This window comes from Pinus tabuliformis, chromosome 6 (genome assembly GCF_031772625.1).
Source record: "Pinus tabuliformis cultivar Carrire ecotype Pingquan chromosome 6, CPIR1, whole genome shotgun sequence".
NCBI lineage: Eukaryota > Viridiplantae > Streptophyta > Pinopsida > Pinales > Pinaceae > Pinus > Pinus tabuliformis.
Genome location: NC_142292.1, coordinates 1,327,517,652 through 1,327,529,749, shown reverse-complemented (window position 1 = coordinate 1,327,529,749; position 12,098 = coordinate 1,327,517,652). Strand labels below are relative to the sequence as shown.

The window sequence follows — 12,098 nt, the reverse complement described above, 5'->3', positions numbered from 1 at the left end:
TCCACCCAACTACTGATTTCCTTGCTAGGCTAGAAACCCTCCCGATGCTAAAGCTCTCTCTGCCGCTATCTTGTGCTGCCTCTGCACCTCAGTGCCTGTGAGAAACCTTGTGTAGGATAATACTATAACAAGCATTTGTTGCATTCCTACACTCCATTACAAAAGTATTATGCTTATTTCTTAGTGTCATTTGGGCATATTTTATTCTCATTGAAAACAATATCATTTGCTTTTTTGTTGTCAATTTTATTGGGTTTCCTTGTAGGGATTATTGCACCTAAATTGTACAATTCTTGGGAATTCCTTTTATTGTCTAATTTGTTGCGTGAAGTATATTTGACGATACCATATATTTCATATTGTTAATGTCTCAATGTTTTTATCAATTTAGCAAAGTACGTGATTTTATGTATGCCTATATGGTTATTGCCAATATGATATGCTTTTCATGGCCCCTACTCTTCCATTATCTGTTCCAAAAATGTAGTATATTCAAGATTTCATGAATCTTAATAGGCTACATTCGTTTCACTTCTTTCTCCATCTATCCAACCATTTAATATACAAAAACACTTATGGAGCATGTAGTGGCAACATACATCTGCAAGATCAAAGATATCTCTAGTGTGCTTGTGTGTATACATATGTTTGAAACTTTCTTGGTTTAGATGTGGTTGCAAAGACAAACTTGCTTCAAATATAGTGTATTGAAGTCTTCCTTATCCTTTGAACTTTTGTGCTTGTGCAGTTTTTGTAATGCTTGCCTACATTGTGGTTAGATATATTTTATGGGGGAACTTTTTTCCTATAAGATTCAAGGAGAAAATTGTATCCATTACTTGAAAAAGTTCTATTCCTTTCTTCCCTTGCTTAAGTATTCAATTTAAATAATCTTATAATGCTGAAGTTATTATTTGAAGATTGAATCTTCATTCTTCACTTGCTATGCAGAATCCTATTTCCACAGAAAAAGTTCTTGATGAAGAGGGTTGGCTTGACACAGGGGACATAGGATGGCTTGTGCCTCAGTCATCAATAGGTGCTGGTCGTCATTGTGGAGGAATGCTAGTGCTTGAAGGTCGTGCAAAAGATACTATTGTACTTTCTAGTGGTATGGAAACTCTTGATTACACTTCCAAGCATGCATTTCACATCTCGTCGATCATTTTTAAAAGCTGATTTATCAATTACATTTTATGTGATTATGAACCATATGTAATACCCCAATTTTAGTTCCCACATTATTATTTTGGATGTATGGCTAAAATTTGAACGATGTAATACATAAGATTGTACATTCGATGATAATAAAAAAATACATTAAAGTTGATTTATCAGTTACATTTTATGTGATTATGAACTATATGTAATACCCCAATTTTAATTCCCACATCTTCCATTGTGGGAATTAAAATTGGGGTATTACATATACGATGAATGGCTAAAAGTTGAACGATGTAATACATAATATTGTACATTGGATGATAATAAAAAAATACATTGTAGGCTATAGAATAGGACTAAAGATGTGTCCATTAGGTTGCGAGGAGGGGAAGCTGCAAAATTCCAACTGTAATGTCCCCGATCATTTGAGCATAGAAGTATCACTCTTGCTTGCCTAACTGTCCCCTTTACAGTAGCAAGAGGGAAAAAATAAGGAGACTAGGGAGTTTTTCCCCAACCCACCCTTATAATATTAATAAATAAAAATGGGTACATAATTATTAATTAAGAAGGGGGAAATCATTATTATTAAAAAGAGGGTAAAAGTGATTTCATCAAATTAAAAAGGGGAGTTCTAGAAGCTTGGAGAAGATTCAATGAAGCCTTATAAAAGGAGATCGATGGCGACTTATCATTCATTATATCTTGGTATCTTTCTCTTGTATTCTGATGTTGGTTCAATGGGGTCAAGATTTGAGGGTTTTAGGCGGAATCCTCTCACTGGTTTCGGTGGACACTATTGTTACCCTAGCTGGTTCATCCAATTTTGATGGACATTTTGCCACCCTAGCTGGTATTTTTCCGTTGATTATCTTTAGAGGTTATTGGAGACAACTCTTCAGGAGCTCTAAGGAGATTTATTGCAGAACAGTTATTCCCATAGGGCCAAATGCTCCAATCATTATTTTCACCATAAGAGGCTGAATTATCATCCTTCCTGAACAATGTTTGAGGGTTAATATTCACTGTGACAGGGGCTGAATTTCTTTCTCAGGAAGGCTGAATTACTATGGCATTAGTTCTTATCTCAGGAGGTCGAATTTCATCTTAAACATGATCATTTCCTGTAGGTGAAATTATTATCAAGGAAGCTGGATTCATCTGTGAAATTGAGGTCGAATTGCATCAGTATTCAAGGGTCGAATTTATCGGTTGAGGCAGGGTTTCTTTCTCTATTGATCTGGTGGAGTGCACTTCAGATTCTGGGCATAATTAATCCCCTTGACAGACTGAGTCACGCTTTACTGAGGGCTGAAACTTTCCCATATTGGGAGGCAAATTTCTCCTGTTAGTAAGGAGTCAAAATTTCAAATTGATGTGGCTGAAAGCTGTTAATCCAGAGGGGCTGAGAGCACCATTTATCAGAGTCAGAAAAGATTAGTTATCATAGAGGCCAAGTACACCAGTAATTAAAGGTTGACTTGTTGAGTATAATTTTTGAGGGTCGAGTTACTGCTTCATCGATTATCCCAGGAGACTGATCTATTGTTAGCAATGTTGTGAAAATCGCGATAAATTGAAATTATTGCGATTTTTTCGATATGCCGATTTTATTGCGATTATTATAGGAAATTATCGCCAGAAATTGTTTTTAGCCATTTTTTATGAAATTATTGCGATAATTTGAAATTATCACGATAAATTCGAATTTATCGTGATAACAATCAAAATTATCGTTGGGGTCTCCGGCAGCGAGGTTTTATAATGTTTTTTTGGGTTTTTTAAGGGATGCTAAATGTTTGAAATGCGATTTTTTTTGAAAGAAACAAATAATTTTTGAGTGGGGCAGCTTAATGATCAAGTCTAGGCCCTAGTATTGATATGCTATTCATGGTAATGTTAAATTCTTAAAGTAAAAGTGACATTCTCCTTTTACTTAAATTTTTAACATTACCATGAAATGACTCAGGATGTTTGAGAGTGGTTCCGGCCTCATTGGATTTCATATGGAGAAAGTAGAATTTTAGATTTCATTCAAAATCCAGTAGACTTATCAGTTTTTCAGGATTTCAGGATTGGGAGATTGTAATGTTTCCAGGTGACACCACCTGCCCGGGCTACCCCTGCCACCAGTAGAGGACGTGGTCTACCTCCTATAGCTCCTACTTCTAGTTCTTCAGCTTCTAGAGCATAGCAGACTCCACTGCCAACTCCACCAGCACCAGCATCTACATCTAGAGGGAAAGGGAAAGCTGTGGCATTTTCTCGCAAGAGGGACAGAGGAAATCAATAGGATTAGACTTTAGTTATTTTCTTCATTTTATTGTATATGACATTATGACATGATGAGATACATTATTATATTTTTTGTTGATATTTTGAGGCTGAGTTGGGACTCAGGAGTCAGGACTTACTATTCAGGACATGATTCAATGTTATGTGTGATTTTAGCACTAGAAATGATATTAAACATCTTATATGTTAGTTCTTTTATCATATTTATGTGTCAATGTATTTATTTTATGTTATAGATGGTTTAGATATTAAAAAAATGAATATTTTTGTACCAAACGATTTTTTCCGGATTATTTCCGATTATTTCTCGATAATTACGATTTTTTCCGATTTTTTCCTCGCGACGATATTATCCCGATAACGATTAATGCAACATTGATTGTTAGAGGTTGAGTTTCTTCAATTAGGAGGCTGAGATTATCATTTCCCTTGAGGGACCAATTTGTATCAATCTGAGGACCACAATCTTGCTTTCTTTGGAGATCGATTGGTTAAAAAGTCTGTGGTTAGATTGCCCAGTTTGGATGACAATTTCTCAAAGGGGTTAAGCTGCTTTTGCTTTATTTCCATAGGGATGAGTACATATCTTCACTGAGGAGACTGAGTGATATCATTTTCAGAGATCTAGGTAGGTTCTCTTACCGGATGCTATCCCTGCCCCTCAAATGCAAGAAATCTCCTCAATCGAATTTCCTCTTGAGAACTTCTCACTTCAGAAAATCGATTTCTTGATCTCTCTTGGCGTGTTTTCCAAATGACCCTCAAGCCCCTTCTTATATCTTCCTGTTGGACAACCAACGACCTAGATTAACTCCTAATCAAAGGCTCAAACCGTTTTGACTTGATCTTCGTCTTTTTCTAGAAGTTACACCCACAGTTAGATTAATACCCATTAATATTTTAATTTTCCTAAGTTTAGACTTAGGAACTCCATTAAAAATATTAATTATTTTAATAAAATCGTCTCTGGGTGGAATTTCCCAAAACGGTTTTTGGGTTCTTTGGAATGCATATGCCCAAGCCTCCCTACAAAATTTGAGGCCTAGAGCACATCCGATGCTACCCCAAATCAACAAGCAATACAGTTGCAGCAACAATGCTGTAGTTGGTGGATAGCATGTCAGACATTAGCAATGCAGAGGACGATGTTATGAAGTCAAGGTGATGCTTTAGTGGGAGGCATTGCTAGAGCACATTCCTCGCAGAGAGGGAGTGTTGTTTTCTAGTAGCATCAGATGTGCTCTAGGTCTCAAATTTTGCAAGGAGGCTTGGGCACATGTATTCCAAAGAACCCAGAAAGCGTTTTGGGAAATTCCACCCAGGGACAGTCTTATTAAAATAATTGATTATTTTTAATGAGTCCCTAAGTCTAAACTTAGGAAATTAAAATAATTAATGGGTATTAATCTAACTGTGGGTGTAACTTCTAGAAGAAGATGAGGATCAAGCAGAAATGATCCTAGCCATTGATTAGCTTCTAATCTGGGCCGTTGATTGTCAACGAGAAGATTATTTAAGGAAGCTTGAGGGTCATTTGGAAGAGACACAGAGAGTTGATCACTCAGATCGAATTGCTGAAGCTAGAGGTGGTGCAGTGATTTCGTAGTGATCACGCAGAGAGGGGCAAAGACAGTTTTGGTTGGAGGATCTTCTTCGGAGCCAAGAATACTTAGTTGAGAGGCAGAGAGACACACATAAGAGGCAGCGTAGTTGGCAGAGAGGGTGACACAAAGCTAGGAAGGGCTCACGCAGTACCCACGCAGAGCAACGCAGAAGCCTTCCACGTAGAGGTTCGGAATTTGCTGAGGAGGTGGATGTTCTAAGCCGGGAGGGTTGGAGTCAGCTCCTGAGAGAAAATCGATTCCTAGTAGAAGTGATGCGGTGCCTTAGAGGTTGACGCAGGCCCACGCAAGGGCAGCGCAGAGATAGCTGGGGACTCATTGGTTCAGCTGCCGGATCAGCCGGGACTTGCAATGTAGAGTGAGATAATCTCACTTATTTCTTCTGCCGAGTGATATTCTCTGTACTGGATTGCCAGCAAGGCATCTAGAGGTTGTATTCAGAAATAACTTCTGCTTAATAATAAAAACCCTCAGATCTACTGCATCAGTTTTCCCGCATTGGGTTTTTCCGGGGATGTTTGTCCAAAAACAACTATGTCATTTGTGTTGTATCTTTCTCTTGTTTAGTTTCTTGTTTTGGCATATTATTTTAAATGGTGTACGCTGCAGTGTATGTATTTCAATGTTTGCCGTAGGAAACTGCAAATAACTTGTTCATGTATCTAACAAGTAGGAGAAATATCATTAATTGCTGCAGTAGGGATTCCGGTTTAAGGAATTTTCACTTGGTGTTGACTTGGACAGATTTGCTCAAGAGTTGACTTTTGTTGACTCTCTCTCTCTTATCTCTATTTTGGATAGATGCTTGACATATTGACTTACTTGGATATTGGATATTGGCTAGTCAAAGCTTGACTTTGACTCTTGGATGATGTATTCGCTCTAATAGAAAAGCATTTTGCAAAGCATTTTCCCCCTTGTGGGGTTTTTCCTTGGTCATTGACCAAATATTGTGTCTATTGTCTCTTGGCTATCTTTCATTGTGCATTTTTATAATTGCTCTATCTACTATTGCTCTACTGTCATTGCTTAACTGAAGACCTGAAATTGTAATTTGGATGCTATTGGAAATTGTTGAAGTAATAGTTGCAACATAGAACAATTCTTGATGGAAAATTAACAGCTTAGAGGCCTTGGGACAAATCGATCGAATGTGGCAAGGAGGCCATGAAGCTCTGGAAGAGAGCTAAAGATGACCAAAGTATGACCTGAGAGAGGCCTTGTGCATAGATAAAGTGCGTGAATGAAAATAAGGAAGGCAGGGAAGGGGCAGTGCGAAATTGGCATGAGTAATAACATGCAAAACATATTCCAAGTAATGAGGAACACCAAGTTGGATGAGGGTCGGAAGGAGCAATGCTGTTGTATGTCGGAGCGTTGCTCTTGGATATGCCAACAAGCATAAATGAGAAAGCACAAGTAGTAGAAAAGTACCTATGCAAGCAGTGTAATAGAAAATAAGAACACTTTAAAAAGAAAAGGTAAAAGGGGAATTCTGTAAAGAGAATTCCCTTGACTAACTCATGCTCTGTATATATACGAGGAATTATCTGAACTTTGATCTCATTTGACATTCTATTAATATGACCATTTTTAAGTGGACAATAGTATGACAACCAAGTGGGCTGGTTGGGTCCATGGGAAAAATGGACAATGAAATGGCACAAAGGAAGTTCTCTCAACCTTAACCTTAATTACACATGTAATTATGTATTGCATATATGATCGCGCTGGTGAATATACATATGAAAATGCCATGGTGCCTGACAGGGATTATCAGGGGTCATTCTTATGGAAGAATGACTATTTAAACCTATTTAATGCATATATGAATGACATAAAAAGATTCCTAGTTCCGTGAGGAATAAATTGGGCAAGAAGTAGCTTTGGATGATTTATGATTTTAATAACATGTGATCATGACTCTTATATTTTGTTTGTTGTCGCCTTAATCCACACCTGAGATTGTCGTGGAGAAAATCCTTAACTCCATTTGGTGTGGCCTTGGGGACAAGCTTCGAGTTGAGGCTGTCACTCAATTCTTAACTCCCCCATCTAGGTTCTCTCCTAGTCGAAGCCAAGATGGGTAATCCTTAAAAGGTATCTAAGGTTTAGCTAGCTCAAAGTTAGCAAGTCATTTTTCTAGGAGTTAATACAAGATGATCAAAACACACTTCAAATATATAGCATGCAATTACATTTACAAGTTCAGTGAGCACATACATCCACAAAATAAATATGGCGAGATAAGACTAGTGCCCAGATGTAAATACTTGCTAAAATATTCCAAGTAAAGATACACTTCTACAAAAGAAAGCTTGGAAAGAAGAGCTTGAAATAAAAGTGCCACAAGAGATAGATGCTTCCAAAGTAAAGTAGCGAATGATAACTTTAGCAAGTACTAACTTGGAAGATGCGTAAGTGCTCAACATGATACTTGAAAGTAAATAAGGTTTACTCAAGATAAATGACCACTTCCAAACGAGAGCACATGAAAGACAAGTTCAAATATCAATGTTGCTTTGTAGTGTGATGAAGTTATCTTGGTAAATTTTAAGTTAGTCCTAAAAAGAAAGTTCCAAAATAACTCCGCTTCCCCATACCTCACCCTCACCCTAGCTCGGAGCTCAAAGTGAGGCAATAGGGGATGGAGGGTCCCTAATATCTACTCAACCCACTTAAGTTGGAGGTAGATTTGTTAGTTCCACAACTTGTCATATTGTTGATGCTCCATTGTCTATATACCATACACCCTGTGAAGTTGAGCTAGAGAGGCAAACTATCTGAGCAAATTCATCCTACAGTCTGGAAGACAAATTTGTAGCCTCTTGAATGTTAATTATCTCTATGGCCATACTGGAAAATCTGAGAACTTCAAATACACTGGAGAAGTCATGGGTATAATTCTTTCGTGTGCTTTTCTCTTCCTGCACTGCGCAGATGTGCAACTACAAACCCTTGTTGCAAATCTTTGCGCCCAAATCTACTCTGCGAAATTGACGATCTGCTTATAGGAATCTCTTCCCGACAACCACACTGCCTGCTGCTACTACTTTTGGGATGAATCGACTTTTTCCTTCACTCTGAACTAGAAATTGATTTTCTTGCCCCAACAATTCGTGACTGGCCTACAGAGATCTGAAAATATTGTGCTTAGATCTCCCTCTAAAACTGTACAATTACGCTTTCCTTGCTTCTGAGCCTCTGATCTAATCAACAATACTCTGATACCATGTGAAATTTCCACGAATTCACCAACTAGAGCTTAATCTTCTAATTTGTTAGCAATTTATTTGTTTACGACAAATAATGATTAAATCATTGATTAATTCTTTACAATAAAAACGTTGCAGAATTATAAGCTAGAATTGAAAATTAGATGCACACACACAATAAAAATGACACCAATATTTTTGGACTAAACGTCCTTGGAAAAACCCCAAAGGGAAAACCAGTGCAGTAGATGAGGGTTTATTTTATTATGCAATAATTTGAGAATTTTTACAGCTGGTTGCCCAATTGGCAAACCTCCAACAATACATTGGAAAAATATACTAGAGATCCCAAATCTCCTCTGCAAATCAACTTGGCCTCCTCTGACCTGCTCGCACCCCACATTGGAAACTCGCATAGCTGCCTAGAATACGCACTACTGGCTCTGTGCAATTCGCACAACCCTGGATTTGCCTCCAACTAGGTCATCTAGACTCCCTCTACTTTTGGAATGAATTTGGTTTGCCTTTCAGCCATTGATCCAGCCTCTGACAACTCGCACTACACAAATTGACATTTTTTTTAGACAATTCGGTCTCCTCTTTTTTTTCCTTTTGGACATTGGAAAACTGAGGAAAAATCTCCTACGTATCTCTGCTTCCAAATCTCTGTTGCTCCCTCTACGATGCTCTTTCCCTTGCTTGAATTGCACCCGCACTGAAAACAATTAATTGGGTAGCTCGATCTGCCTTGCTCTCAATGATGACACCAATGCTATCTCCAAGCGCTTCAACCTGCTCTTATAATTTATTGTTGGAGTCTCAATGACCACAATTTAATCTCCATCGACGTCTAAGATCACTTAGACTTCATCAATAGAAGTCTCTAGAGAAATCTCAAACATCTTTAATTAATTAACTTTAATTTACCTCTTTTCCTAAGTTAGACTTAAGAAATATTTTAATTATGGCAAATTAATTTAATTAAGGTGTTTCCCAAGCTTATCTCGAGAAACCTTGTCTGGATTTTGGAGATGTAGTGTTTCTTTGTTAGTTTTTGTAGCATTGGATGGTGTTCTAGTGTCGACAGTTGTTAGAGAGGCTAAGAAACACTAGGACTCCACAACCCAGAAAAGGTTTCAGGAAAATCCACCTAGAAATGCCTTAATTAAGTTAATTAATCAATAATTAAATTTTTCCTATGTCTAACTTGGGGAAATGATTAATCAACAACAATTAATTGAGGAAGGTGATATTTCTCTAGAAACTCACATTGATTGATTAGGAGATAATCTCAACCATTGATTAAGTTTTATTCTTGGCCAGAGATTATAAGAAGTCGATGGGTAGATATAGAAACACACATGAGAATGGTTTCCTTGGGTAGTTCGATTTTTCGGAGAGCACAAGATTCTGCTAGAAGAGTTTGAGCCAGAGAGGGGCAAAGACAGTGAGTCCGTAAGATATTTCCCAATTTCGGAGAGTCAAAAAGAGGAGGTCGAAAATTTTCTCTAGTAGGTTGCGCAGAAGCAACGTAGAGCGTCAAGTGAGCAGTTCGATTTGGCTGAAGGGGATAACGTTTTTAGTTCCAGAGGCCAGGAAGATTTTACAAAGGGTTGAAGAGGCATTTTCCCAGTCAGCAGCAAGTAGGACAACTAGATTGGCAGCTGTTTCAGGCAGTGCGTTTAGCAGGCAGAGCTGGGGTGACACAGAGCGTACCCATACCACTTTGGATGACTAGCTTTTCAGAGTTCAGACAGTGTCAGGATTGCTCGGAGAGAGGGTAAAATCCCTCAGTAAATTTTTGCCAGTAGTTCTCTTCGATAGATTCGCCAATTTGGCGATATTTATATTACTCAAAATTTTCTCACTGCTGCATAGTAATAAAAACCCTTAGCTCTTGCACTGGTTTTCGCAAGTTTGGTTTTTCTAGGGACTGTTGTCCAAATATAACCGTGTTATAATTTTGTGTATATGCTACTATTTTCTCAGTTTCCAGTTTATCTTCCGCAGTATTTTATTTGGTGAAGTTGCAGTGTGAATATTTCGTTATTTTGCCATTAACAAGATAAACTGCATAATTAATTTATCAATTAGAAGAAATATTTCTAGTTGCTGCATTTCAAGGAATTTTCACATGGTATAAGAGCAAATTTGATTAGACGAGAAGCTCAGAAGTGGAAGAAGGAAATTCGCTGCTTAGAGGGAGCAACAGGATGAATCTTCTGGGGTTGCGCTGTGCCTAGCCAGGTAGTGCGAATTGCTGGGCAGTTTGATTTTTTAGTGCAGGGTTGCAGAAAAATTCAACTTACTAGAGTGAGTGATTCCAGCAGGCAGAGGGAACACCAGTAGCTCAGATTTTCGCAGAGCAAATTCCTTGTTTGGGCTTAGAAGGGTTTTGCAATAGTGTTGTTTGAGCAAAATCAATGTCGAGTGGAAGGGAAAAGTGCACACACAGAAGGGTTTTGTAGCTGCAGGTCCGATGACGGAAGGAGAGCTCGAAGGCAGACGGACAGTGGAGGGTGTAGGTGGCCAATCGAAGAGCAGAAGGCAGGGCAACGAGGATCGAGCGCAAACAGACAGTGGAGCTGTAGATGGGTACGCAGAGAGCTGGACGGAGCCGCAGGGAGATGGTGAGATATGTAGGGAGCTCGGGTGAGGAATGGACGCGGAGGAGAGGGAAATGAGGACTGTGTGGGTAGCGGATGAGGGTTTGAAGATGCAACGAAAGTTTTTTGCAGGGATGGCAGGGATGATGGACGCGAATCTGAAGGAAGGAGTGATTGCAATAGGGGAAGATACACGTTGCAAGGGTTTGGAGAGAAAGGATTTGGCAGTGTGAGGAATTTGGGCAGGGTATAAGAGGCATCCACAACATAAAGGTTTTTTAAATCGAAATTCCACAATGAAATCCACAAACTAGGCAGCAAATCAAAGAAACTAGTCAGCAAACTGGTGGCCCAAAAACCCCTTAAAAATTTTCCGAAAATTTTAATTAAAATGTCGAATCCAATTGCTTCAGATTTATCAATGAAAACCCTTCAAATTTTTCTCAAGATTAAAAAAAAAAATTGAAACCCTAGACTACAAAATTAATTTGAATATCCCTGCAAAATGATTTTAATGAACCCCAGAGATCCAGATCTTATCCTCCAGGGCCTAGATCTCGACTCTATGCAGTTTTCTTCTTTAGATCTGTAGCTGCAAGACAACAAGAAACACCCAAACGAGATATACAATGGCCCAAAAAACTAAACCCAGCCAAGTCAGAAAACTGAAAACAGTTACATATCTATGCACATGAATGACAAATCTATCAGATCTAGGGAGTGTGAGTCCAACTTCGCTCCCAGATCTGACAATCTAAGGCTCTCAACAACGAGATCTATCGATTTCGCACAAAAAAAAATAAAGTTTTTGAATTTTAAAGGAGGTGCTGAGCTCACAACCCTTCATGCATCACCAATAAAAAATATCTTATGATAAGCCCGCGATCAAATTAAGTTGGGCTCTTCAAAAAACATGAATTGGGAGTTCGCTGGTCCAACTGAAAACTTCCCTGAATGCCTGGTGATCTAAAAATCAAGACTTTCCTGCAAAACTCAATTCAGCCATCAACATAGAGTGAGAAAATGATAATAAAATTCAGATAAATAGAGATACCTGCTATTATATTCAAAACTTAAATTATTATTTAAACCCCAGCGACTGAGCAAGATACTTGTACTCAAATCACTCTTCAGAAGCTATTATCAATGGCTAAAAAAAAATTTACACATGAAAAACGATACATCTTATAGAATTT

General features: G+C 38.2%; 1 protein-coding gene across 1 annotated transcript in view; it reads left to right on the top strand.

Moving 5' to 3' along the window:
• Positions 1-12,098, top strand: part of LOC149263502 (putative acyl-activating enzyme 16, chloroplastic) — a 325,493-nt gene that overhangs the window by 286,460 nt on the left and 26,935 nt on the right. Inside the window, exon 15 of the mRNA XM_089426351.1 lies at positions 952-1,111. Within this exon, the coding sequence (XP_089282477.1) occupies positions 952-1,111 (160 nt within the window). The remainder of the gene's footprint in view (positions 1-951; positions 1,112-12,098) is intronic.